Here is a 27,800-nt window from a genome sequence, read left to right as displayed (position 1 = left end):
CCATGTCTACATGGCAATGAATCATAACTAATCGACCTCCAAAGCCCTTTCTTTTCTAACTATACTTAGGATTTTGGGATAAGGAAAGAACTGACCCTTTGAGACCTTGATATTTTAAACTTTGTGAACTGATTTAGCCCATTCCACCTTCCTGTGAACTCCATGTTTCCCAGTTGCCTGGACAACATACAGCCTCCTGAAACCCAACCTCCCAGCCCTCAGCCCTGCCCTCAAGAGAAATTTGCCACCAAGGATTGGCTCCCAGGACCCAGGCCCCGCCTCAGGCTCCTCGCTAGTTGGGCCTTCTCTCTGCCACTCCCCACGAGTGGGTCACTCCACGGGGAGCCCCAACGCTGGCAGGAGAGGATCCTACAGGTAGGAAGTGAGGGTTGAGGATGATGGGAAGAGGGAGGGGAGCAGGTACAGGGATTTCGTTTCTCTAAAAGAGAGTTGCAAGGAATGACTTCTGTACAGAGTCAGCCTGGTTGAGAGAAAAAACTCCATCCTCCCCACTGACCCCAACCCTGTCTGAGGTTCCAAAGAGACTGTGAACTGACTTTTCTGAAGGATATGAGAGACAGATTTGGACTCAGGAGAGTCTCCTGGTTCAGTCTAAAGCTCAGGAAAGCATCCCTGTGTCCAGACCTAAACATAAGGTCCCCTCCTTCTCCCAGGACAGCAAGGAGATGCCACCTAAAAACAAAGAAAAAGGGAAGAAATCTGGGGCACAGAAGAAGAAAAAGAACTGGGGTGAGTCATGGTGGGTGGAGGTGCCCCCTGCTTCTCCATGTTCTGCCATGAAGACCACGCAGAGCTCCTCCAGAGAGAATTCAGCCTTCTGCAGGACAGGATGGAGCTCTCTTGACATACCTCTTTCATGTCCTCACAGCCAGATCCAGGGAGCTGAGGAAGTGGGGAAATGGTCACCCACGCTCTCCTTTAAGCCCCATCTAGCTCTGTGCCTTCCTAATATATTTGTCATGTGTATTTTGCATATCTGTTATGTGCTGGTCAGTGAGGACACGGTGCTGTCTTCAGTAGACTCTGCCACTGTGGATACCTCACTTAGTGGTCCTCAGGTCTGCTGTGGCAAAAGTGCAGGGTGTGGGGTGAGGATGCGAGCAGAGTGAGGAATGCTGAGATCATGAAGAGCTGAGGCTCTGCCACTTGCCACGGCAGGTGCAGATGTGGAGGCCGAGTCCAGGCACAGGCTGGTGGTGCTGGAGAAGGAGCTGCTCCGAGACCAGTTGGGTAAGGAGGGTAGAAGCTGACATGGGTGGGCAACAGGGGAAGTGAAATGGGGCATTTCTGTATCCTGGGGGATTGGAGAGTTGGAGGTATGGTGGGGGGTTAAGTTGACCCTAACCATCCCCTAGTGGAAAAAGATGATGAGGGAGGGGTGGGCAGTGAGAGTTGATAAGGAAGGTGTTTTTTTGTTTGTTTGTTTTGGTTTGGTTTTTTTTGACAGAATTTTGCTCTATTGCCCAGGCTGGAGTGCAGTGGTATGGTCATAGTCCACTGTAATCTCTAACTCCTGGGCCCCAACAATCTTCCCGCCTCAGCCTCCCGAGTAGCTGGTATTACAGGTGCACACCACCATGCCTGGCTACTTTATTTATTTATTTTCTTTTTTTTTTTTTTTTTTTTTTTTTTTTTGAGACAGAGTCTTGTGCTCTGTCGCCCAGGCTGGAGTGCAGTGGTGCGATCTCGGCTCACTGCAACCTCTGCCTCCCAGGTTCAAGCGATTCTCCTGCCTCAGCCTCCCGAGTAGCTGGGATTACAGGCACGCGGCCACCACACCTGGCTAATTTTTGTATTCTTAGTAGAGACGGGTTTTCACCATGTTGGCCAGGCTGGTCTCGAACTCTTGACCTTGTGTGCCACCAGCCTTGGCCTCCCAAAGTGCTGGGATTACAGGCGTGAGCCACCGCGCCTGGCCCTATTTATTTTATAGAGACAAGGTCTCACTCTGTTGTCCAGGCAGGTCTCAAACTCCTGGCCTCAAGCAATTCTCCCACCTAAGCCTCCCAAAATATTGGGATTACAGGCATGAGCCACCATGCCAGGCTATCCGAAAAGCTATTTTTTATAGCCAGAACATAGAGGGAGTTTTTACTTCTTAATAATGAGGAGCCTGTGAGACTCTAGGGATAAAAAACAAAAACAACAAAACCCAGAGAGAGAGTAAGAGGCTGGACACCCCACCACCAGATTTCTAGAGGTGGGCAAAGTCCATCAAGTTCATGGGGGCTGATTTAGTGGGACCCAGCCAGTCCTGACGGCGGCTCTGGGACTGCTCACAGCTCTACGGAGGGATGAAGCCCGTCGAGCCAAGGCTTCCGAAGACCAGCTGAGGCAGAGGCTGCAAGGGGTGGAGGCTGAGCTGGAAGGGGCCCGAAGTGAAGGGAAGGCCATATATGCAGGTGTGTGGTTGGTTAAGCAGGTGGGCAGGAGACAGGGGCTTGGAGGAGAACAACCAACAGGGTCAGTTGATGCAAGGAAGGGAAACAAGGAGGGCTTCCAACTGCCAGGCCTGGTCTTGGTCTTTCCCGAAGAGTACAAATCAGGAAGGATCCTGCAGGAACCAAAGGCAGGTAGGTTCCTGGGATCCCAGGCAGGGGCCTTCCAGGATGCCTGGTGCCATGTGCTTGATGCTGTGTAGGATACACATGCAGTCATAGCCATCATCTCAATCAGCCCATGGGAGGGGAGAAGGGCTAGCATCCCCATCCAAAGCTGGACTGGAGGAGGTAGGTCGGGCTTCCTGTCCCTTCCTCAGGTTTTCATGGTCTGCAGCTTCTCAGAATCACAAAAAGAACCAAGAAGGCCTTTGTGCTCCTGTTCCACTAGACCAAGTAGAGTCTTCCCCACCCACAACTTCATTTCCTTTCTCCATCCCTCCATCTCCAACCTGGGTCCCTGGTGGCCCACTGCCCCCACCCCAGAGATGAGTCGCCAGTGCCATGCCCTGCAGGAGGATATGCAAACCCGCAGCAAGCAGCTGGAGGAAGAAGTCAAAGGCCTTCGGGGGCAGCTAGGTAGGTTTCCCCACCCTCCAAGCCCCTTCTCTCCAAGCGTTGCAGCAAGGGCCAGCATGAAGGGGTAGACTTCAAAGTCTCTGCTCCAGAAAGCTGCCGTCTGGGCTCTTGGATCACTTTCCCCACTTTCACTGACCCTCCACCACTGAGGACTGCAGCAGAGGGTTCGGGATACCAAAAATCTCTGCTGTAAGTAAAGAGGAGGCTCCAGGCGTGGTGGCTCAGGCCTGTAATCCCAGCACTTTGGGAGGCCAAGGCGGGTGGATCACCTGAGGTCAGGAGTTCAGGAACAGCCTGGCCAAATGGCAAAACCCCGTCTCTACTAAAAATATAAAAATTAGCCGGATGTGGTGGCGCACACCTGTAATCCCAGCTACTCGGGAGGCTGAGGCAGGAGAATCGCTTGAACCCAGGAGGCAGAGGTTGCAGTGAGCCGAGATCACACCATTGCACTCCAGCCGGGGCGACAGAGCAAGACTCTGTCTCAAAAAAATAAATAAAAATAAAAAAGAAGATGTAGGCCTCACACCCCATTTCCTCCTCTCAAGTCCAGCCCTAACTCCTCACCACTGCCATGTCTCTTGTGAGCAAAACATATTCCCTTTTAGTTTAGCTGATTTCTACAATGAAACTAAGGGAAAATGTTTGACTTATTTACTTCTGTATCTTCAAGACCTAGCATCTGGTAGATCCTAAATAACTGTTCACCAAATAAATGAATAAACACTCCTAATAAGCAAAAATATTTTTTAAAACCAGGAAGCCTTTGCTTCTCTTCTCTTGTCTCTTGCTTACAAAATAATGTTGAAATATCTCAGCGTGACACATGAGCTCTTTCACAATTTTGGTCTCAAAGTTTTCATACCTTAAAAATGCCTTCAACCGGGTGCAGTGGCTCACCCCTGTAATCCCAGCACTTTGGGAGGCCAAGGCGAGAGAATTGCTTGAGGCCAGGAGTTTGAGACAAGCCTGGCCAATATGGTGAAATGCCATCTCTACTAAAATTACAAAAATTAGCTGAGCATGGTGGCGTGTGCCTGTAATCTCAGCTACTTGGGAGGCTGAGTCAGGAAAATCACTTGAACCCAGGAGGCAGAGGCTGCAGTGAGCCGAGATTGCACCACTGCACTCCAACCTCAGCAACAGAGTAAGATTCCAACTAAAAAAAAAAAAAAAAAAAAAGGCCTTCGGTTTAGCTATAGATGGCCAGGAGCTGCTTATCTGTCATTCAGACTCTGGGTTCCTTTCCTAATCTTTGCTTTGCCTCAAATTCCAAGTCAATCAATGACTCAATTGTTTTTGTTTTTGCTGTTGTTGTTTTGGGGATTTTTTTGTTCCTTTCCTAATCTTTGCTTTGCCTCAAATTCCAAGTCAATCAATGACTCAATTGTTTTTGTTTTTGCTGTTGTTGTTTTGGGGATTTTTTTGTTTTTTGTTTTTTGTTTTGAGACGGAGTTTCACTCTGGTCGCTCATTCTGGAGTGCAATGGCACAATCTCGGCTCACTGCAACCTCCATCTCCCACGTTCAAGCAATTCTCCTGCCTCAGCCTCCCGAGTAGCTGGGATTACAGGTGTGCACCACCATGCCCGGCTAATTTTTGTATTTTTAGTAGAGATGGAGATTCACCATGTTGGCCGGGCTCGTTTCGGACTCCTGACCTCAGGTAATCTGCCCTCCTCGGCCTCCCAAAGTGCTAGGATTACAGGCGTGAGCCACCGCACCCGGCCAATGAATCAATGTTTACTGAGCACCTCCTGTATACTAGCTAGGTGCTTTGTCATCCATTTATCATGTTTAAAGGTCACAGCATGCCCCTGAGGGATGTGTCATTCTCTCTTTAAAGATGAAGACACCAGCCAGCCACAGTGGCTCACGCTTGTAATCCCACCACTTTGGGAGGCCGAGGCGGGCGGATCACAAGGTCAAGAGATAGGGACCATCCTGGCCAACATGGTGAAACCCCATCTCTACTAAAAATTCGAAGATTAGCTGGGCATGGTGGCATGTGCCTGTAATCCCAGCTACTCGGGAGGCTGAGGCAGGAGAATTGCTTGAACCCAGGAGGCGGCAGTTGCAGTGAGCTGAGATCGCACCACTGCACTCCAGCCTGGCGACAGAGTGAGACTCCGTCTAAAAAAAAAAAAAAAGATGAAGACACCGAGGCTCAGAAAGAGACATGCATGTGGTCACCTAGGTAGTAATCCGACTTTGGAGCCTTCTATCTCAAGCCCACCACTCTCTGCTATACCTCAGTGGAGCTTCAGCTTTTATAGGGACTGCGGGAAAGTTGGTGATGTTGGGGGAGTCTGGAACGAGCCCATTTGAGGTCTCCTTTCCAGATACCTTTGGAGAGACTGGTCAAGGATAGAGTGTCACCATCCTGCTCTCTTTCATCCTGCCTGCCCCCAGAGGCATGCCAAAGGGAGGCTGCAGCTGCCCGGGAAGAGGCTGAACAAGCTCTCGGAGAGCGGGACCAGGCCCTGGCTCAGCTTCGGGCCCACATGGCAGACATGGAGGCGAAGTATGAGGAAATCTTACACGTAAGCACCACCCCCTGGATCCCAGCCATCCCAGTACCCAGGACTCCCCCGTGCCCACAAACCCCAGCTCGTATGATGACTGACAACCCAGGGTTAAGGAGAAGGAGCATCTCCAAGGGAGCCCTGCTCTATCCTGAGGGCAGACAGAGGGGATATGACCATGTCTACTGGGCAAGGAAAGCTTATGAACCAACCTGGGACAGCACTCACTCCTTCCCTCTCTCTCTTTCTGGGGTCTGAAATATTGATGTCTGCAGGACAGTCTGGACAGGCTCTTGGCCAAGCTGAGAGCCATCAAGCCGCAGTGGGATGGGGCAGCACTGAGACTTCACGCCAGGCACAAGGAGCAGCTACGCCAGTTTGGACTCACCCCCCCTGGATCTTTGAGGCCACCAGCCCCTAGTCTCTAGTGTTCTCTGAGGCCGCAGCAATAAAGTGTCTTGATGTAGAACTCAATAGAGCTGTGGGCTCCGGCCGTTTGGCAGAGAGAAGTGGATCTTATTTTTATTTTTATTTAGTTTTCTTCTTTTTTTGTTTTTGTTGTTGTTGTTGATTTTAGGAGTGGCTGTCATACAGACATCTCAGTTCTGGGTTGACCCATTATCCCTGAGATTCAGTGATTGATAGGAAAGAAATTTGACCAGGTCTCAACCTCTCTCCTGCAGGAGCCACATCCCACCCCTTGAGCCTGAGGCCCTTTTGGTCCCTTCACACCACTGCCCCTTACCCCCACCAACACAAACACAGGCAGTCAGATTTATGGGGAACGGCCATTTCTATAACAAATGCAACGGTGACCAAGCACCACCCTCCCGCAATGCTAAGGCACCCACAGAGGGCAGGCATAGCTGGTCTCCAAATTTTTGCATTACACTCAAGGGTCCTGGAGTCATATCTAGAAAAGGTCCAGATGGCTTCAATCCTAGCCAGACCCACAGCCACACCTTCATCCTTGGGACACAGCTCTCCAAAACTCCCATATGACATCCTCTGGAGCCTCAGACTCCTTCAGGGACCTGTCTGAGGCCTCCAACCACACCCTCTGCTGGCAGGTGGGCCTGCAGGAAGGGAGGGAGCACCTGGGCCAGCCTGTGATCGGTGGTGTCTGAGTCCCTCTGGTCTGGCTTAGAGAGAGCATCCTGCCTTCACCACCTCGGGCTGGAGAGTGAAGATACAGTAGCCCCTGAGTATGTCTGTACCAAGCAGGGGTGCTCTACAGCAGATCCGAGGCCAGAGCCCAGTCCTATACAGAGAGAGGAGGTAGAAGGTCATTCCAGGTGGGACCCAGAAGAGTTCCTTTTTCTTGCCCCGCCCTGCACTGGAATGCCCAGGAATGGGGTTTATTTCACGAGTCCTTCTGTCCCCACCTACCACGACCTGAAGTCCCAACCTGCATACCCCACACGGCTTCACCTTGTACCTCGCCCACTCTGCCCTTCTTTCTCACTCCTCCCTGCCCTTCTGTAGCTACTCACAGTCCCATCTGTTTCTTCTTCCTCACCTCTACAGCCCCAGGGGGAATCCAGGCTTCCAAGCCCCGCAGAGACCTGGCTGCCAGCTTCAGGCAGAGGGGTGGCTCAGCCTCAGGCAGCTGCTGAAGCCTCTCCAGGTCATTCCGTCCCCCAACAGGATACCCGTTCACTTCCAGAATCACATCTCCCACTTGCAGCCCAGCCCGGGCAGCTGAGCCTCCTGGAGTCACCTGGTGTTGTGGGGGCATGCAGAACAGGGGACACCGGGGGAAAGTTTGCTGGCTTTAGGCTCTGGGAGGGAAGCAGAGGAAGACCGATCAGGCAGCAAAGGATCGAAGGGATTCAAGATCCATGGGGCATCAGTCACCTGGGAGATGAAGAGACGAGGCCCACTGGCCACACAACTGAGTCGGAAGCCATAGCTGCCACCAGGCCCAGGGTACAGGAAGCACTGTCGGGAGCCAAGAGGGACAGAAGGCACGCTTGTGTCTTCAAGTGAAGGGTCCTCTGTCTCAACCAGTGAGGCTGAGCTGCTGCCCTGGGGCGAGGCGGGAGCCTCTGTGTTCTCCAAGAAGAGGAGTGGGGATAGGCGAACCTGGCAGGTGGCAGGTAGAGCAAATCTGTTGGACCCAAGCCCTGCCCCACTCCTGCCCCAACCCTAGCCCCTGCCCCTCAGCACGCACCATGCTGAAGAAGCGGTCCGCCTCAGGGTCGACGACAGTGAGGGAGACACAGGAGCCCTGCGCCTGGATCCTGGACACCGTCTCCTCATGGCCCAGCCCCTCCACGCTCTCCCCAGCCACAGCCACCAGCCGGTCCCCAGCCTGCATCCCAGCCTTCTTGGCTGGCAGTCCCGGGTCCACCTCCCACAGGAACTGTCCTGGGGCATAGACATCCTCACTGCTCCTCTCCAGCTATGCTAGGCCACTGTGTACACACCAGGGGACTGACCCCAGAGTGAACGGGAAGAGGCGGCCCAGGGCCAGAGCTCAGACAGGGACACCTCTTCGGTGCACTGAAAGGTGTATATATGCTTGTGTGCCCACCCCAAGGCCCACCTTCCCCCACCGCCCCCAGGGCTCCCACTCACCAGGGCGACCGTCAAGGCCCTTTTCCTCCCGGAGCAGGAACCCAAAACCCTGGGGCCCTTTCTCCAGGTGCAGGCAGCGGGGCTTGGTGGGCAGTGCCCAGCCCTCTGCCAGGGGTGCAGCCAGGGGCAATCCCAGCTGGCGACACTGTTCTTCCACCTCTGGCCCTGCCACCAGCAAGGTCACCTGCTGTCCACTCTGCCAAAGCTGTGGGGACCCAGCAGGGCATCAGTATAACACCTGGGCAGGGAGAGAAGAGGTATGCTCCCCCCACAGCCCCTCCTCCCAGGCACTAAGTGGAGCCTGGCACAAACTGTAGAGGGGGAGGATGGTGATAAAGGTAGGAGACCAGATAAGGAGGTTAGGCGCATGGGGAAGGAGGCGTCTTCCCGAGGTGGGGCCCAGGCCCGGATTGGGGGAGGAGAGTGGGAGACAGGCAGTCACACCTTCCTGGTGAGTTGGTTGTGAGTGAACTTCTCCACGCTGACCCCATTCACTTCCAGCAGCCGGGCCCCGGGGGGCACCCCTGCCCGCTCAGCTGCTCCTCCAGTACTTAGCACCAACCAGAAAGGACCCTGATTGCCTAGAAATTAAAAAAAAAGCAAGGTCCAGTCTGTTTCCTGCCTGCCCTGAACAGGGGCTGAGATCCCTCATCCTTGCCGCCCCCTCGCACCCTCTGGGCTCACCATGGGTGACACTGAAGCCAAAACCACCCTCATCTTTCACTATGTGGCACAGCCGGGGCCGGACCCCTGGGCCTAGGGTGGGACAGAGGTGGGCATCTTCTCCCAGCTGAGCTCGGGCCACGTCATGTGCATGCCGTGCCAATACTGTCAGCAATACCCGAGGGCTGCTGGCCCGGATGCGGCGTACCACCTGGACAGAGGGCACGTGGGCGTGGGTTTGGTCTAGACCCTCTTGCCAACCCCCAGGACCTCCCTGGAATCCACATTTTTTTGCCAAGGGAATCGGCTTTTTTTCTTTTTCTTTTTCTTTTTTTTTTTTTGAGACGGAGTTTTGCTCTTGTCGCCCAGGTTGGAGTGCAATGGTGTGATCTCAGCTCACCGCAACCTCCGCCTCCCAGGTTCAAGTGATTCTCCTGCCTCAGCCCTCCCGAGTAGCTGGGATTACAGGCGCCTGCCACCACGCCCAGCTAATTTCTGTATTTTTAGTAGAGACAGGGTCTTGCCATGTTGGCCAGGCTGGTCTTGAACTCCTGACCTTGGGTGATCCACCCGCCTCGGCCTCTCAAAGTGCTGGGATTACAGGCGTGAGCCACTGCGCCCAGCGGGAATCGGCTTTCTAGATGCTTTCCCTACCCCTCTGACTTGGGCACTTCTAAATCCTGGGGTGTGGGGGAGTGAGGCTTGTGCCCTGCTGCCATACTGCCCAGGGGACTGAGCAACCCGCTTCTCTTTCTAAGGTGCTAGCATGCTCTCCTGGACCACAGCCTTACCACCGCATAGTCTTCATGTTCCACAACATCATTGTTCACCGCCAGGATCCTGTCTCCTTCCTGAAGACCCTGGCGCTGGGCAGAGGTGCCTGGGTCCACCCTGCACACCACATGCCCAGCCCTGCCCAGCTCCTGCTGCAGGTGGAAGCCAAAACTCTTGCCCTCCTCTTTGCTCAGTAAACAGAAGCGAGGCCGCTCCAGGCTCCAGGGATCTGGAGGGTGAGGTGGGCAGCAGAAAAGGGGGAGGAGAGGGCACAGCCCAAGTACAGGTTCGCCGTGTGCCTGGCAGACCCTGTGTCCTGATAGGGTGCTGGGCAGTTTCTGCCTGGTTGGGTGTTGGGTGGTGGGGTTCGTGGGCAGAGGGACTGGGACAGGAGAAAATGCCCGGTCCCTCCTATCTCTACTCCCAACCAAGGCTGTCATCAGAGGGAGACCGAGTGAGTGGTTACCAAGGAGATCGGAGGCCGTGTGGAGCCGTGGTGCCTCCAGGGAAAGGGAATGGTTGCCAGGGGGTGAGGGAGTTACCATAGGGGTCGTGGTCATCGGCCAGGGAGAGGACGGGATTATCAATGCCCAGCTTCGGGTTAAACTTAAACTTCCTGCAAGGAGGCAGGGGAAGCAGGTACAAGCTGGCAGCTGGACTTGGGTCCCAGGATCTCCTTTAGGTGCTAATGGCAGTGAAGCGCTTCCCTGCCTCCAATTCTTTCCTCCCCTTGCCCCAATCCTCGTGGCACTTACAGAGTTAACGAGTCTGTGTCCTGCAGATCTACTGGGCAAAGAAGTGGGTGAGAGGAGGAGAGTCACATTCTTCTCCCCAGATGTGCCTCTTCCATTGGCATAAACTAAAAGGACTCAGGGGAACCCCCAAACTCAGGGCATGCCCCTTCCTTTCTGCTCCAAAGGGGTCTTCTCTTCTCACTGCCATACACACAGGACTATTGTGCGGTCCCCTCCCTTTCTCTCCCCCCAAGTCTTTGGCACATAAATCTGAGCATATCAGTACAGGGTGTGGACCAGGAAGACAGACATATCAACTCATTACTTTTCTCCTGACTTGTTTACCTGCCTCAGGGCTCCAAGCCCCAAAATCAAATGTGCCCTGGTCCCAAAGCTTCAGCCTCCAAGTCGGCCCCCTGCCTGTCCCAAAGTCCCCTGCAGAGGATTTCTCCTGGCCTCCTACCTGCGGCTTTCTCCATAGCTGGATCAGCAACCCAGTGCCCGGGGTAGGGACAAGGTTCATCACAGCCACTGATCCTCCCACCCATCCCCTCCCAGGTCCCGCCTCCTTGAAGACGCTGTGGAAGCAGTGGGGTAATGGTTAACGGGAGTGAGAGTCTTTTTTTTTTTGAGACGGAGTTTAGCTCTTGTTGCCCAGGCTGGAGTGCAATGGCATGATCTTGGCTCATCACAACCTCTGCCTCCCAGGTTCAAGCAATTCTCCTGCCTCAGCCTCCCGAGTAGCTGGGATTACAGGCATGCACCACCACACCTGGCTAATTTTTTATTTTTAGTAGAGATGGGGTTTCTCCATATTAGTCAGGCTGGTCTCAAACTCCCCACCTCAGGTGATCTGCCCTCATCGGCCTCCCAAAGTGCGGGATTACAGGCGTGAGCCACCGTGCCCCGCTGAGAGTCTTATCCTCTGGAAAACTGTGTGGGTTCCTCCTGAATCTATCCCTGGGCCCCAACTTTTTCTGGAGACCCTGAATCTGACCCAGTTGCCCCTCTGTGCAGAGAAAGGCAGATTGCTGGTCACTAACTCCAAGCCTGGGGGGTAAGTGTGAAAAGGGTGATAATTCTATGGCCCATAGTATGGTTTGGCTGTGTCCCTACCCAAATCTCATCTTGAATTGCAGCTCCCATAACTCCCTCGTGTCATGGGAGGTACCCGGTGGGAGGTAATTAAATCACAGGGGCAGGTTTTCCCGTGCTGTTTTCATGATAGTGAATAAGTCTCATGAGATTTGATGGTTTTATAAAGGGGAGTTCCCCGGCACCCACTCTCTTGCCTGCTGCCATGTAAGATGTGACTTTGCTCCTCATTTGCCTTCTGCCACGATTGTGAGGCCTCCCCAGCTATGTGGAACTGTGAGTCAATTAAACATCTTTCGTTTATAATTTTTTTTTTTTGACAGAGTTTCACTCTTGTTCTCCAGGCTGGAGTGCAGTGGCACTATCTCGGCTCACGGCAACCTCCACCTCCTGGGTTCAAGCAATTCTCTTGCTTCAGCCTCTCGAGTAGCTGGGATTACAAGCATGTGCCACCACACCCAGCTAATTTTGTATTTTTAGTAGAGACGAGGTTTATCCATGTCGGTCAGGCTGGTCTCAAACTCCTGACCTCAGGTGATCCGCTCACCTCGGCCTCCCAAAGTGCTGGGATTACGGGCGTGAGTCACCATGCCCGGCCTCCTTTATAAATTACTTACCCTGTCTTGGGTATGTCTTTATTAGCAGCGTCAGATTGGACTAATACAGCCCAGCATGGCCAACCCCCATGCCAATATCTTGTTCATGGGCCCTTCCAGCCTCCACTGCCTCTGAACCTAGTGCCCAAGAACCACTTGCAATAGATCATGGTTGGTAATTTAACCAAAAAGACCAAGAACAGTGCCCTTTCTTGGAAGCACCAGGCAGTAAAGAAGAGGCCACAATTGGTAGAAGGCACACGGCTTTTTAATAGCAGCAAGTCAGGTGCATCTGCCTCGAGGGGCTACCAAGCCATCATACCATTGTGGCAAAGGGGGCATGAGGATGAGGAGAAAGCACCAATGTGAGGGCATCCTCGGTGTCCACAGGTGAGCATAAGGCAGGAGGGGAAGCTTCCAACACATCTGGATGGCGACACCCCTGGCATGGCAGACATAAGATGTGAGCCCCTTGGTGGCACAATCAGAGGCTCTTTGAGAGGAGGGGGAGGCAAGGTTGGTAGTGGTGCTTCAGGGCACTCTGGCCATCCAAATGCCACATGCTTTGGTCCTTCTAGCTGAATGGAGAGGAGGCATGTTCCATCTCCAAGCCCGAAGCATTGATTCACCATCTTTAACTTGGAGATTCCAGACTCAGTCCTGGTCAAACATGCCCTAGGAGGGCAACTGGCTCAGCTGTGCCCATTCCTCTGCCTCCAGACCTGAAGGAATCTTTCTAGAGGGAGCAGTGCAAGCCAGGAGGCCACAGAGGGAAAAGGTTTAGGGCCAGTGGTCACATAGCTAGGTGCCTGCCGCCAGTGTCTCAGCTTCCAGAGCCTCCCAGCTGCTCCAGGAGGGCCCTGACCTCGCCCTCCACTCGCAGCAGCTGGGCCTTGCGCCAAGGATTAAGGGTGGCACCCCGGCTATCTTCCAGATCCCGCAGTAGGAGCTCAAGGTGTCGCTGAACCCGGGCCCGATCCCAGCTATTGAGGTTCCGCTGGACTTCACTGAGGATCACTGACCAGTATTCCGACACCGCCGTCCCCTCTGTCAGTGACACCACCACCCGGGCACCACCTTCAGCAGCACCCCCCAAGTCTCGCAAGACCTGGCGGCCCTCTGAGCTCAGCTCATTGAAGTAGAGGCTGGCAGGAGAGAGAAAGTCGATGCCATTCAGTAGAGCTCTGAGAAGGAGGGCCCGAGGGTAGATGGACGGAAAGTCAGGGGGCCTCACAACTCATCTTCTGGCTGCAGAGTGCGATCAGGTAACTGCAATGAGCCAGAGGTGGAGGCTGCTGGCCAGTGGGAGGCAGGGACTAATACTAAAATTCTTTTTTTGTTTGTTTTTGTTTTTGTTTTTTTTGAGATGGAGTCTTGCTCTGTCACCCAGGCTGGAGTGCAGTGGCATGATCTCAGCTTACTGCAACCTCTACCTGCCGGGTTCAGGTGATTCTCCTGCCTCAGCCTCCCAAGTAGCTGGGATTACAGGTGCGCACCACCACACCCAGATAATTTTTGTATTTTTAGTAGAAACGGGGTTTCACCATGTTGGCCAGACTGGTCTTGAACTCCTGACCTCAGGTGATGTGCCCACCTTGGCCCCCCGAAGTGCTGGGATTACAGACGTGAGCCACCACAGCCGACCCTGATACTAGAATTCAGTGGGACCAGAGACAGTAGGCCTTTAGGAGAAATGGTGGTAGGGAATTGGTGCAGTTTAAGCGCCAGTCACAGAGGGGGTGGGTTGGCTGAGAGCTAGGTTGACAAGGATCAGTCAGAAACCAGGAATAGAGGACAGGCACCAGCCCCAGGCTCAGAAGCACTCCCTAGGATTGGAGGAGCACAGTCGAGAGAGGGAAGTAGTCTGAAGGGCTGGGGGCAATGGGACCAGGGACAGGACTCACTGTAGCAGTTCCAGGGAAGGATGCTCCCGGGCAGCTCTGGCCAGGGCCAGGGCCGCTGTGTCACCAGCACCGTTGTAAGCCACGTTCAGCTCCTGCAGCTGCTGGTTGCGGTCCAGCTGGGCAGCCAGCAGCTCCAGGCCTTCGTCCCCAAGGCCCGTGTGCAGCAGGGACAGGTGCGTCACTGAGGTGTTTCCTGCCAGCCCCTCCATTAGCACGGCAACACCTGCCGCCGTCAGTGGGTTGTTGGACAGCCTACAGCCACGTGCCACCCAAGGTTATGAGGGCTCATTGAGAGGAGGGGGAGGCAAGGTTGGGGGTGGTATTGGCAGCCTTGATGGGGCAGCCCTGTGCTGGGTGTCAGGACTTGGGCCAAAGAGGGCCCTGCATGGGGCAAGAGGAACCCGGACATAGAAATGCAGGCCCAGGAGAAAGGCTGGAGCAATAGGGGGTGTGGCACCTGGCAGAGGAGTCAGAGTAGGGGAGCTGGCCTTTCCTTCCCTCTTCCCCTGACTCCCTTCGTATCTATTCCCTTCCTTTTCACCATTTCTGTTTCCCTTCTTCTGCCTTTTTCACCCGCTCCACAGCCTCTGCTTCTCCCTCCCCTCTGACTCCCCTATCCTTCTCCCTGCTCTTCCTTTTTCTCTCCTCATTTGCCTCCCCTTACACCAATCAGAAACTTGGAACCCAGGCGCTCAGGTTCCCCACATATCAGTCAACACTTAAGGGGTGTCTACTGAGTGCCCAGCATTAGGGTCCTCCTTGGGAGGCTGCAGGAAAAATCCTGGAAGGGGATCAGTGGCACTGTTACCAGGCAACCGGCCTAGGTATTATTCCACCCTCTCTCCCCACCTCCCCCAGGCTGATTTTAGCCACGTGAGAGGTTTCTTAGCACCCATTACAGGTGGCATGTTTCCCTGCTGCCCTGCTGCTTGCAGTGGACCTGGGGGAAATGGAGGGGACAGGTCAGGGCCTAGACTCTCCTCCATTTACTATCCCTTGGGTGGGTCTGTGCCAAGTATGTCAGGAAGCAGGGAGCTCACTCTTGACCTTAGCTGGCCACCGGGATGCCCCACTCCCAGGTCACTCACCGCAGTGTGGTAATTTGGCACTGGTCATGCAGCAACAGGTCTCGGAGGTCCTTGCAGGCCTCAAGGCCCAGGCTGTTGAGTTGCAAGCTGGAGCAGAAGGTGGCCAGAGGGGAGGTGAGAGACCAGGGAGGGAATTTAGCAGGCAGTCTGTCCATCTACCATGCCTTTTTTTCATCAGCCTGCCTCTGGGAATCTATACCTGCTTCCCCTTTTTTGAGAGACAGGGTCTCACTCTGTTGCCCAGGTTGGAGCACAATGGCATGATCACAACTCACTGCAGGCTCAGACTCCTGGGCTCAAGCAATCCTCCCACCTCAGCCTCCCGAGTAGCTGGGATGATAGCTACGTGCCACCACACCTAATTTTTTTAATTTTTTGTAGAGACAGGGTCTTGCTATGTTGCCCAGGATGGTCTCAGACTGTTAGGCTCAAGTGATGCTTCTGCCTTGGCCTCCCAAAGCAGTGGGATTACAGGCAGGAGCCACCATGCCTGGCTCCTCCCTTCTGTTGCTCCTGTCACCTCCACCCAAACTAGACTTCTTTTTTTTTTTTTTTTTTTTTTTGAGACGGAGTTTCGCTGTTGTTGCCCAGGCTGGAGTGCGATGGCATGATCTCGGCTCACCGCAACCTCCGCCTCCCAGGTTCAAGCAATTCTCCTGCCTCAGCCTCCCAAGTAGCTGGGATTACAGGCATGCACCACCATGCCTGGCTAATTTTGTATTTTTAGTAGAGACAGGGTTTCTCCATGTTGAGGCTGGTCTCGAACTCCTGACCTCAGGTGATACGCCCGCCTCGGGCTCCCAAAGTGCTGGGATTACAGGTGTGAGCCACTGCTCCCGGCTCCTAAACTAGACTTCTTCATCCCACCTTCTGGTCACTCATCGGTACCTCTGGTTTCCCTGGCACTTTCTTTTCCCACTTCTTCACCTCCAACCCTCTTCCCTCTTCATGCCTGTGCATGAGGATAGGTCCTCACCCCAGCTTCCGGGCACGCAGGAAGACAGGCAGGAGTGTGCGCAGCCCAGCAGGATCTAGCTGGCAGGAGGCCAAGTTCACCTCATCCAGGGCATGCCTTCCGCTGCCCAGCACAGCCGCCACCACTGTGCACTTGACGGGTGTCATGCGCACACCTGCCAGGTTGAGCTGACGCAGGGAGCTGAGCACCTCAGCGGAGAAGCGCTGGTTCTGGAACTCATAGTGGAAGAAGAGGTGGTCAAGGAGCTCTGAGGGGGGCAGCACCTGCCGGCCCAGCTTGCCCAGCTTCTTCTTGATGGCCTGGGCATTCTCCAGGGCATCCAGGTTCTTGATGGGGCAGCCAAGCTGAGCTAGCACGGCTCGGTTGTGGGCAGAGAGAAGCCCCCCCATGAACATGGGGAAGAGCTCGAAGACTTCATCCTCAGGGGGCTCATCTGGGTGGCGCCGGGGGCCCTCCACGCCCAGGATACTGGCGCCCATCTGGTCCAGAACATCATCGTTGTAGTAGTCCTCCTCTCGAAACATCTCCAGCACCATGGCCTGAGCCACCGCCTCCCGGCTCTTACCCACCATGCGCCCAAACACTCGTGGAACCACCTGAAAAAGAAGCAGGGGAGGGTCACTGTGGCCTTCCATGTGCCTGTTCAGCCTTCAAGGTTCAGCTTAAGGTACACCCCCATGACTGCTCCAGCCCTGTGATCTCCCCTTGAACTTAGCATAATTTGTCTGATCATGCTACTCCCCTGCTGCAACACCTTCCATGGCTCCCTACTGCCTATGTGGCAAACTCCAAACATTTAGCCTGGAATATGAAACATTTCTTAAAACTAGAGATGGGGTCTTGCTGTGTCACCTAAGCTGGTCTTGAACTCCTGGGCTCCCTAGCCTAGGCCCCCCAAAGTGCTAGGATTATAGGTATAAGCCACTGCACCTGGCCCAAAACTTTTCATAATTTGGCCCTAATTTGACCTTTCCAGGGTCATCTCTCAACACCTGTCTCACGTGCTGCAGACATTAGGAACTTCTTTCTCTTTCCCAAACACCCTGATACATTTTCAAACCCAGGAGGTGGTGAGAAGGAATTAGCATGTATTACACACTTAGTTTGGGACCGGGCTAGGTATCACAAATACATCACCATCTTCAACATGCAGTTCCTACTGCTTTAAGGGCCTGTGTGATCTGGGCCCTGCCGACTACGATGCCTTCATCACAAGCCTCTTGGCCCCACTCGCTATGCTCCTGCCCTTTCGGCTTTTTTCATCTTAACAGTGCCAAGGTTTTTCCTCCTTCAAAGCCTCCATAGGCCGGGTGCAGTGGCTCATGCCCATAATCCCAGCACTTAGGGAGGCCGAGGTGGGGGGATCACTTGAGCCCAGGAGTTCTAGACCAGCCTGGGCAATGTAGCAAGACGCCATCTCTATTTAAAAAATTTTCTTAATTAAAAATAAATTAGCCAGGCATGGTGGCATGTGCCTGTAGTCCCTTGAGCACTGGAGGTCGGGGATGCAGTGAGCTGAGATCACACCACTGAACTCCAGCCTGGGCAACAGAGCAAGACCCTGTCTCAAGAGAAAAAAAAAAAAAAAAACCTCCAGGGTGCTGCCTTTTCCTGGGGCATTTCCCCTCCCCCAACTTCTTCCTTTGGCTAATGCTACAAGGGTCAGACGACATGCCCTTCCACAAAGAGGCTCTCCTGACCCCGCAGACCAGTTCCCCCACTATACACTTTCATGGCATCTGGGGCTCCTTCTTCCCAGGCATTTGCCGTAATTTTTCCTTATATGGTTACATTGATATTTTTGTGCTCAAACTGTGCAGGAAGTAGCAGTTTCCTTCTGGGAGAGGAGCTCAGACTAGATCAGAAAGGGCAGAGACCTGTAGTTTTGTTAACTGACATTTCCTCAGATTCTAACACATTGCCTGGCACACAGCAGGCACTCAAATATCTGACAAAGAAATAAATGTTGGGGGTTTGTGATATCTTCCCCCATCCCTGCAATGGTTCTGAAAGGGAAGAAGGGTCATTCCTCTGGCAACAAACCATGACGTTGTTTTGTGGCACGTCCTTTAACATCTGGGGTTTTTTTTACTTTTTAATGTTTTAATTTTTATTTGTTTAGAGACAGAGTCTTGCTGTGTCACCTAGGCTGGAGTGCAGTGGTGTGATCATAGCTCACTGTAGCCTTTAACTCTTAGGCTCAAGCGATCCTCCTGCCTTGGCCTCCTGACAGCTGTGAGTACAAGTGTGCTCCACTGCACCTGGCTTGTTTTCATGTTTATATGTAAGGTTACTCTCATAAAGGTGATAGTGCCCCTTCTCCAACACCAACCTGTGACAGAATATGTCACCCTGTGAAGCTGAATCCACAGATTGGTGAATAAACAGCTGGGCTCAGTGCTCTGCCAGGGCAACCCTCCCTCCAAGAGGGCTTGGGGGTGCAGGGCTGACAAGTCTGCTGGGTTTTCAATAACTGGGGGCTTTCTGAATCCCCTCGGGAGACTGCAGCCTCTCGTTGCAACTCAGGTCCGGCAGGCACATCCTCAAGGCGGGGGTGGCCTCAGCAGCAGCTGTGACCTCCTGTCGGAGGTGATGGTGTGAGAAGGGGTGGGCTGCCCGAGCCTGTTTCTTTGTTTCTTTCTTTTTTCTTTTTTTTTTTTTGTGAGACAGAGTCTCGCTCTGTCACCCAGGCTGGAGTACAGTGGCGCGATCTCAGCTCACTGCAACCTCCACTTCCTGGGCTCAAGAGATTCTCCTGCCTCAGCCTCCCGAGTAGCTGGGATTACAGACACGTGCCACCACACCCAGCTAATTTTTGTATTTTTAGTAGAGATGGGGTTTCACCATGTTGGCCAGGCTGGTCTCGAACGAAGTCTGTTTCTATGTGTGACAAACAATTAAACAGCATAGGCCGGGTGTGGTGGCTCACTCCTGTAATCCCAGCACTTTGGGAGGCTGAGGTGGGTGGATCACCTGAGGTCAGGAGTTCAAGACCAGTCTGGCCAACATGGAGAAACCCTGTCTCTACTAAAAATACAAAAATAAGCCGGGCATGGTGGCAGGTGCCTGTAGTCCCAGCTACTTGGGAGGCTGAGCTGGGAGAATCACTTAAATCCAGGAGGTGGAGGTTGCAGTGAGCAGAGACGGTGCCACTGCACTCCAGCCTGGGCGACAGAGCGAGACTCCATCTCAAAAAAACAAACAAACAAAAAACAATTAAATAGCACTTACCATGTCCTAGACCCTGAGGATGAGTTCATTTCATCTTCATATTAGGCCAGTGATATAAGTTCTAGTATTATCTCCATTTCACAGATAAGGAATCTGAGGCACAGAACTAAGTAACCTGTCCAAAGTCTCACAGCTAATAAGTAGCAGAGCCTGGATTTGAACTCAAATAGCTGAGTTACCAAATCCCTGTTCTTAGCCCTTATGCTTTGGTGCCTATAAAAATAAGGTTGGCTGGGCACAGTGGTTCACACCTGTAGCCCAGCACTTTGGGAGGCCAAAGTGAGAGGATCACTAGTGAGACCCCATCTCTACAAAATTCAAATTTTTTTATTTTTTAATTTAATTTAATTTTGTTATTATTATTTTTTTATTTTTGAGAGGGAGTCTCTGTTGCTCAGGCTGGAGTGCAGTGGCGCAATCTTGGCTCACTGCAACCTCTGCCTCCCAGGCTCAAGCAATTCTCCCGTCTCAGCCTCCCAAGTAGTTGGGATTACAGGCACCCGGCACCACGCTTGGTTAACCATGTTGGCCAGGTTGGTCTCAAACTCCTGACCTCAGGTGATCCACCTGCCTCGCCTCCCAAAGTGCTGGGATTACAGGCGTGAGCCACTGCACCCGGCTACAAAATTAAAATTTTAAAAATTAGCTGGGGTTGGTGGCACATGCCTGAGGCCCCAGCTACTCAGTGAAGTTGTGGGAGGATTGCTTGAGCCCAGAAGGTCGAAGCTGCAGTGAGCTATGATTGCACCACTGCACTCTAGGCCTGGGCAACAGAGTAAGACTCTGTCTCAAAAAATAAAAATAAAAATACATTTAAATTTTTAAAAAGTGTTGAAATTCTGCCAGCACTAACCAGCACTCTGCCTCCTCAAAATGGGTTGCTGAAACATTCCTAGAGAAAACAAAGGTTACCTAGCAAAGTCCCACAGCTCGACAGACATATCCGTAATGCACCAGTATAGTTTGGCAGAAAGAGCACAGGATTCAGAATCACAAAGCCCTGGGCTTTTAAACTTACTATTTGAGTGATCTCGGACAAGTTACTTTACCTCTCTGAGCCTCAGTTTATTCATCTATAAAAGGGATCATAATAGTATTTCCTTTCCAGGAGTGATGTGAAAAACAAAAGGATGAACACTGATAACGCGCCTGGCACACATCACACAGAGTGGCTCCTTCCAGCCCTCAAAGACCTCGCTCAGCTGTGCCACTCACAGCACAGTCCTCAGGTCTGTAATTTGGTTTCTGGAGTGGACCTGCCCTCATGATGACTCCCCTAAGCCAATTACCAATGCCATTTATCTTCCTAGTATAAATGAATAAAATGGCATCTGCTTTATAAACCCGTCTCTGGTGATTTAGTTAGGATGAGTCATCACTCTCAGAGCCTAATCACCTCTGGAGGAACAGACACAATCAAGTTTCTGGACCTGCAAAGCAGAGGATAGGCCTGCCTCCTAGGAGGAAAGACACAAAAAGGAAACCATTTTTAGGAATCCATGTAGCATTATTATTAAAGTCCCCATGTCCCCAGATTCCCTTCCCCAGCCACCAAGCCTTCCCCAGCCTTGTGGCTTCTCTCTCTGTAATCCCACTAAAAGCCAAAATGCCCAGAGCTGAAACCAGATCCAGGGAGAAGATTCATACCTTTGCAGGAAGCAGCAGTTTCCTGCTGGGAGAGGAGCAAGGGGTGAACAGGGAACCATGTGGGGGCATGGGCGGCTTGGGGTGCTGGGGAGGGAAGGAGCAGGTTGGGGGGTTACCTTGATCGGGATATTACCTTGATCAGGTTGAAGAGCAGAGGCAGAGCCCGCAGAGGCAGCAGCTTGGCCATGATGCCCAGTACCAGGCTGACGTCCTCCCCAACACGGCCCACGAGCTCAGCCACTTCCTTGCCCACCTTTTGCAGGGTCGTCTTGCGCAAACCCAGCACAATGTAGAGGGCAGCCAGGTATTCCTGCATGGCGGGCACGGTGAACACGAAGGTGCCTGCACGCCCTGGCTCCACACATGGGGCCAGGAAAAACCTCAGGGCATCCCGGCGGAAGATGTGCAGCAGCTGAAACTCCTCCTCCGTCCTGATGCCAGCCTCCAGGCAGCCACAGACATCCTCTTCAGAGAAGTAGGTCTTGCGGGAGGACACCCCCTCATAGGCCAATTTGCCCATGGTTCGGGCTGCATAGGCCATCAGGGACAAATTGGAGGGGTCAGTGCTGTCCAGGGTTTCCCCGCTGAAATTGAGGCGCAGGAAGCTGGTATAGATGCTTGTAAGGGTCTGCCCAGCAGGCGTGGGGGCATGCAGGAAGTGCAAGGTGGCACAAACGAGCCAGCAATAGGATGGCAGGAAGCAGGCAGCGGCTATCTGGTGGTGCCCCTCCAGGTTCCGGGAGAGCATCTGCACCAGGTGGTCACGCTGAGCTGGTGTGGCAGAGACACCTGAACCGCCAACGGCATACCCGCAGTCCGGCTGGTTGAGGCGGAGCTGGAAGTAGAGCTTCTGCAGGTTGGTATCAGAGAAACCGCAGATCTCACCATAGCGGCCCACGTACTTGCTGGGGATACGGCCAATGGCAGAGGGCCGAGTGGTCACCAGAATGCTGGCCTGGGAAGAGCATGGTTGAGAGTTAAGAAAGACCTTAGTGTCCTGTTGACTGCCTCTATTCCCAGGGGACCCCTGAAGACGGAGTGTCCAAGGATGAAGACATTGATGAGGATAACAGTTATAACTAGCAATTACTGAACACCTGCTGTGATCCAGGCCGCTGTGCTAATATTATATGCAGTACCCCATTTGATCAGAGCAACTCAAAAAGAAAGGAACAGAAGGCTGGGGAAGTTACTGACCTGCTCAGGGTCACACCACTGGGAAGTGAAGGGACCAGGAGTTAAAGTAACCCAGGACCTAGGGGGCGAGCAAACGGGCAGCAGTGATAACCTGGGGTAAAGGGCCACCCACCTGAGGCAGCATGTATTTGCGCAGCAGGTTGACGATGATAGCAGCTGGTTCCTGCGGTTCCTCCGGGTCACTACAAAGTCCCGTGCCTGCCAGCCGGAAGTCAAGGTTGAGATGCTCTAAGCCATGGAGCACAAAGAGGAGGTGGGACCCAGCAGCAGCCATCAAGGGCAGAACCTCCTTCAGGGGCGTGTAGCGCTGGGCCACAAGTTGGCACAGGGAGGCTGGGGCACGGCCCAGGGATGACAGGTCCTCACAGGAGAAGGGGATGAGCAGCTCGAAGGCCGGCAGCCGCCCGTAACACCAGTCCAGAACCATCTTGCGCACCAGCGTGCTCTTGCCTGTGCCCACTGTCCCATACAGCACCACTGTCTGCACCCGGCGCCCACAGGCATCCGGGTTAAAGAGCTGAGACAGGGCCAGTGGGGGGAGCCCGGCCTGGGGTGGCTGATGCTCCAGGGCCAGCTCCGCGGGTGGGCGAAGTAGCTCATCAGGGGTACTCTCGCGGATCACAGGGTCAACGTGGACCGTGTCAAGGGCAAAGGTCGGGCCAAACTGGCGCTCCTCCCTGGGCAGCCGGCTGAACCACTCAGCCAGGTTCCGGCGGTGCCGCTGTATAGCTTCTGAGTGGGAAGATAAGGGAAATGTGTCAGGGAAAGGGGCCTGGAGATGTAGCTTAGGGCCAATCAGGGCGGTGGTGAGGTCAGGCTGGGACATCACGGCATAGATGCTGGGGCCCACAATGGTGGGCACACAAGACTCCCTGAGAAAATATAGACTGTCCAGAAAGTCTGGAACCCCTATGTCAGAAAGTGGGAAGCCACTGGACAAGTAATGCTGAGCCTGGACCAACTGGTTTCACAGTGACCTATGTGCCGTCTTAACCTGCTTGACCCAACTTTGTTGAGCATAGGGATGGTATGGCTCTCCTAGTGCTTTGTACATATAAGTGTGCATTGCAAGAGTATTGCAGGAAGGGATACATAGACGGATGGGAGGGAGGGACAGAGAGGAGGAGGGACCACCGATGGAAGATGGCAGTGGATCCTCTATGCCTCCCTCACCCTGCTTCTCCTTCCAGCCCCGTCTGCCCACCACACCCCCGACCAGGGTCCCAGCCAGTCCCTTTACCAGTTGCAGAGGCGCTGGGGAACAGCCGTCCATGCCTCCCGGATGGGGGAGCGCTATCTACTGAGCTTCCGTGGTGGCGTATAAAGGCCCTGGGAACAAGGAGAGGGGATGAGCTGGGACTTGTATCTTGGATCAGCCCCTTCACAGGCTCTGGGTCCAAGCCTATCTCCACTGCTAGACTTCTGGTTTCCTGAGATACAGGCCCCACACTGGACCCCCAAGTTTAGAGGCTTGTCTGACTTTCACACCCTTCCCAGGTGCTGAGGCCTTAGCCCTAGCCCTCCAGACCCCACTGCTGACTGCCCGCCTGGAACTCAGGCTGGCCATGTGAGGCTCCACCCACTTCCCACAGCGTCGTCCCTCCACTGACTACTATGCCTTCTACCACAGATGATCTAAGCCAACTTCCTCTCACGCCTTGGAGCTGCCACTGTATCCTCCCACCCCCAAAGGACCAAGCCCCTCCCCAAGGTCCCCAAGAGATCAAGCTAGCCCCAAGTCCTGACCCTTCCCAGTCTGCTCTGTTGTGCCCAGACTAGTCCTAAGGTATGACACCCAGGCCTCACCTAGGGGGCCCAAAGGGACGCTCCCCTTGAAGGGGCCAACTCCAGTGGATCAGGAAGGGGATACGATCATCTACAGAGAGAAGGAAGAAATAGCATCTGCAGATCCCATGCAATACACAGAACCCATGTCTACATCAAATCCCCCAGTATTTGCTCTCATAGCAGCATGTACTGCCCCTTTGCAGCAGTTATTTTGCAATTTTATATTTCATTGTGTGATTATTCGATTAACATTCATTCCTCTCTCCTCCATGAGAGGGATCACATTTGGGTGTTTTAAAATTTTTTTGTCCCCCTTATGTCTGTTTTTGTTCACAATTATTTACTTAGAACTTAACACCAGGTCTGCGGTATGGCAGGCACTCAGTAAATCTCTGTTGTATGTAAAGTAAAATCAGACAAGTTCCTAGACTTATGTAGCTACAAGAGACTCTCGAAGATGATCTAGTCCAACTCTCTTTTTTTTTTTGAGACAGAGTGTTACTCTATTGTCCAGGCTGGAGTGCAATGGTGCGATCTCAGCTCACTGCAACTTCTGCCTCCTGGTTCAAATGATTCTCCTGCCTCAGCCTCCCAACTAGCTGGGATTACAGGTGTGCACCACTACGCCTGGCTAATTTTTTTTTGTAGTTTTAATAGAGACAGGGTTTCACCATGTTGCCAAGCTGGTCTCAAACTCCTGATCTTGTGATCCGCCTGCCTCGGCCTCCCAAAGTGCTAGGATTACAGGCATGAGCCACCGCACCGGGCCAAGTCCAACTCCCTTATTTTAGGATGGGAAAAAGGCAGCTGAGGAAGGTGAAGCGACATGCTCAAGGTCAACAGCTAGAGAACCATGGAGCTGAGACTAGTGCACCTGGTATCTGGATCCCTGCTGTCTTGGAGGCATCATGTGGACCCTGGAAAGCAAGAAAGAGGTAAAAACAGAAACCCCTGCTTCCTGCTCACCTGGTCGCTGGAGTGCTCTTCTAAAACCAGAGCCCCAAGAGGCCCTGGGCAAATGGTGGCCCCACCTCATCCTGGGAAAGAAGGTCAGAGCCTGGGGGGCCTAGGACCGACTTCTGTCCTGCAAGAAGAATGGTATGAATGGATCACTGCCACCACTCCTCCCCTGCACCCCTAACCCCATTCCAGCCAAGGAGGGACCTTCCTCCCAGGAGAGGATCAGCCCTTCCTCAAATGTTGGCCCTGCTGAAGCCCTGGCCTGGTTTTCAGCTCTCATCCCTCTCCCAAACTCCAGCTTGAGGAATCCCATTTTATCTCCTACCACCTTTTTTTTCTTTTTTCTTTTTTGAGATGGAGTGCCCCTCTGTTGCCCAGGCATGATTGTGGCTCATTGAAGCCTATGCCTCCCGGGCTCAAGCGATTCTCCTGCCTCAGCCTCCCAAGTAGCTGGGATTACAGGCGCCCACCACCACACTGGGCTAATTTTTGTATTTTTAGTAGAGAGGGGGTTTACCATGTTGGTTAAGCTGGTCTCGAACTTCTGACCTCAGGTAATCTGCCTGCCTTGGCCTTGCAAAGTGCTGGGATTACAAGTGTAAGCCATCACACCTGGCCTTCCTACCACGTCTTGCCTCTCCCCTGAAGCTTCACGAACACCTTTCCCTGAGTTCCACCCTGGTAAACTGCTTTATTTAGGTGTCCTTTTTCCTTCTTGGCCACCAGCAAGCTCAGATAGGAGTCCTGTGTTCATTTTCAGTGGCTTTTCTGTGCCTAGATTTTCCAGTAATAATTATCCACCCCACTCTGCCTTTCTTCCGCAGATATCAGATCCTTTTAGCTGAGTTTTAATGGCTTTATCATTTTATGTTCTCTGTGACTTTTATGTAAGCAGCCTTTGAGGCTGACATAAATAATAAATAAATGAATGAACTTCTCACTTGACATCTCCAGATGGACAACCTGCCACTGCTTCAAACTTCTCCCATGTAAAACTGAACTCATCATTCCCCTCCTCTTGTCATTTACCTTGCTGCAAATCTTCCCACCCACGCCTTACATTAGAAACGTGACCTCTGTCTTCAAATCTTTCTTCCCTTGCTCCTTTAGGCAGTGTGAAGAGTCCTAGCAATTCCTCCCCACTGCTTTGCCAGCCAGTTGCTGCCCCGACCAGCATTTATTGGACCCGATCTTCTCACCAGCCTTTCTGCCTTCAGTCTCATCCCATTCTAATCCCTCACCCCAAGCACCAAGCACCTCCCGAAAAGTCCGAGGTTACTTATAGAGTCCAAACACTGGGCTCCCACAAGCTATTTTTCTGAGTTTGTCCCAGCCTGTACCTTATACCCCAGGCTCACTGGATTCTTGCTCTTGCTGCCCTAAATTTGTTCATACACTCTTCTCAGTTTGGAATGACCTTTCTCCTCTGTTAGAGTCCCAACCAATCTTTTTTTTTTTTTTTTTTTTTTTTCCTGAGACAGGGTCTCTCGCTCTGTTGCCCAGGCTGGAGTGCAGTGGTACGATCTCAGCTCACAGCAACCTCTACCTCCTGGGCTCAAGCCATCCTCCTGCTTCAGCCTCCTGAGTAGCTAGGACTAAAGTGGTGTGCCACCACACCTGGCTAATTTTTGCTTTTGGTTTTTGTAGAGACGGGGTTTTCACCATTGTTGCCCAGGGTGGTCTCGAACTCCTGGGCTCAAGTGATCCGCCCGCCTTGGCCTCCCAAAGTGCGGGGACTGCAGGCGCGAGCCACCATTCGGGCCCCAACCAATCTTTTAAGATCCTGCTCAAAAGTCTCCGTCCCTGGGAAGTCTTTTCTGAGGCCTCTGAACTCACTTAAATGGAATGTGCCCCTATTTGGCACCTGGTCTCCTCCACTGAGATCGGGGCTTCTTGGGCAGGGTACGCTTAAGGAGAACTGGCTGCATTGGGCCACCTGCCTTAGCACGGCCAACCAGCGGAGGAGCTGGCTGGGTGCTGGCCCGTCCCAGGGGCTGCGGAAGGGTTAAGAGAGGGCTCCAGAAGCCTGAGAAAGCCTAGGTTCCGGTTTAACCTCGGATCTAGCGCCACTGAGTCAAGACGGGACTTGCGGGGCCGAGGGCAGTTCTCCGGTGATCACCCAGGTCTCCAGGGCAATGAGAAAAGGAGGGGGAACTGCAGGAAACGTACAGGGGCGGTGTTCCTACAGGTCCAGAGCTCCTCCACCAAACTGGGTCCCAAACAGCTCTCCTACTTTCGGGTGGCCTCGGGAACGCAGGGGGAGACTTGCCAGAACGCCCGCCATTCAGCGCCCAGCTCCGTCCCTCTCGTTCTCGGCCGGGATCTCCCCGCGGCCCTTGCACAGCCTCCTCCCCCGGCCCGCCCTGCCCCCCGCTCAGCGCGGCCTCCCAGCCAGGGCGCAGGGGTTATCAAGCCCGCTAGGCCTTTACCCGCGGCTGCCCAGTTCCGGGAGCCGTCGGCCGCGGCCCAGAGGGGTCGGCTGGGCGGACGCCGGCGTCTCCCGCTAGCTCCCAGAGTCCCCGGCTCCTCGGCGTGGCGCTTCCTGCCCACCTCCGCCCGCCTGCGCGGCCCTGGCACCTGGCAGCGGGCGCGAAAGAGGACGAGCCCAGGCACTCGGGCCTGCGGGGTCCTGGGACGAGGGGATCAGCGAGAGGGGCCCGGTGCCCCGGAGCAGGCGCAGGGCTGGAACTCCGGCGCCACCCGTCCCGCCATCGCCCCGCCTCCCTGCCTCCATCCCCGCGGGCACTGCCGCTAGTACTGCCCTCTGCAGGTTCCCAAGCGCCAGTGACATCCAGTGACCTCACTAACCACCTCCCAGGCTGGGCTGCTTGTTAGGCCCATTTTACAGATGAAGAAACTGATGCTCAGAAGGGTGAAATGACTTGTGCAGGTTGATTCAGTTAGGAAGTGGATGAGCCAGAACAAAATCCCGGGCCTGAGTCTTCCTACCTTACCCCTGGGCCTCCCTGAGGCGCGGTGTCCAGGGGATTCTTCCCTCTGTCCCT

The 27,800-nt window shown here is 53.6% G+C and overlaps 3 protein-coding genes across 11 annotated transcripts; 1 reads left to right on the top strand and 2 right to left on the bottom strand.

Annotated features, from left to right (window-relative positions):
* Positions 1-254: 254 nt before the first annotated feature.
* Positions 255-6,595, top strand: DRC12 (dynein regulatory complex subunit 12 homolog). 4 transcript variants are annotated; one of them, XM_034933883.3, is made up of 7 exons: positions 255-375; positions 675-750; positions 1,180-1,251; positions 2,304-2,423; positions 2,946-3,038; positions 5,450-5,580; positions 5,843-6,595. In XM_034933883.3, the coding sequence occupies exons 2-7, from the start codon at positions 687-689 to the stop codon at positions 5,981-5,983; spliced, it is 621 nt and encodes a 206-aa protein (XP_034789774.1). In that variant the 5' UTR covers positions 255-375; positions 675-686; the 3' UTR covers positions 5,984-6,595. The 4 variants fall into 4 exon arrangements, with proteins under 4 accessions (XP_034789774.1, XP_008971657.1, XP_054950962.1 ...); XM_008973409.5 differs by having other exon boundaries at positions 265-375; positions 5,838-6,501; XM_055094986.2 differs by having other exon boundaries at positions 346-375; positions 680-750; positions 5,838-6,506.
* A 186-nt stretch (positions 6,596-6,781) lies between these two features.
* NHERF4 (NHERF family PDZ scaffold protein 4) lies at positions 6,782-11,733 on the bottom strand. The gene is made up of 7 exons (XM_055094988.2): positions 9,597-11,733; positions 8,827-9,016; positions 8,587-8,723; positions 8,143-8,347; positions 7,736-7,932; positions 7,420-7,647; positions 6,782-7,282 (listed from the first exon to the last, which is right to left on the bottom strand). Exons 1-7 carry the CDS (start codon positions 10,137-10,139, stop codon positions 7,052-7,054), a joined length of 1,731 nt encoding a protein of 576 aa, XP_054950963.2. The 5' UTR covers positions 10,140-11,733; the 3' UTR covers positions 6,782-7,051.
* A 517-nt stretch (positions 11,734-12,250) lies between these two features.
* NLRX1 (NLR family member X1) lies at positions 12,251-27,551 on the bottom strand. Of its 6 annotated transcripts, none has more exons than XM_003819999.6 (10): positions 26,965-27,551; positions 24,802-24,919; positions 23,854-23,923; positions 23,288-23,376; positions 22,160-22,779; positions 20,984-21,805; positions 15,973-16,568; positions 14,997-15,083; positions 13,909-14,160; positions 12,251-13,149 (listed from the first exon to the last, which is right to left on the bottom strand). In XM_003819999.6, exons 2-10 carry the CDS (start codon positions 24,869-24,871, stop codon positions 12,828-12,830), a joined length of 2,928 nt encoding a protein of 975 aa, XP_003820047.2. In that variant the 5' UTR covers positions 24,872-24,919; positions 26,965-27,551; the 3' UTR covers positions 12,251-12,827. The 6 variants fall into 6 exon arrangements, with proteins under 6 accessions (XP_003820047.2, XP_008971665.2, XP_003820045.2 ...); XM_008973417.6 differs by having other exon boundaries at positions 27,225-27,551; XM_003819997.5 differs by having other exon boundaries at positions 27,346-27,551.
* Positions 27,552-27,800: the final 249 nt, after the last annotated feature.

Source organism: Pan paniscus, chromosome 9 (assembly GCF_029289425.2).
Source record: "Pan paniscus chromosome 9, NHGRI_mPanPan1-v2.0_pri, whole genome shotgun sequence".
NCBI classification, from domain to species: Eukaryota; Metazoa; Chordata; class Mammalia; order Primates; family Hominidae; genus Pan; species Pan paniscus.
This window is presented reverse-complemented; position numbering and strand designations above follow the sequence as displayed.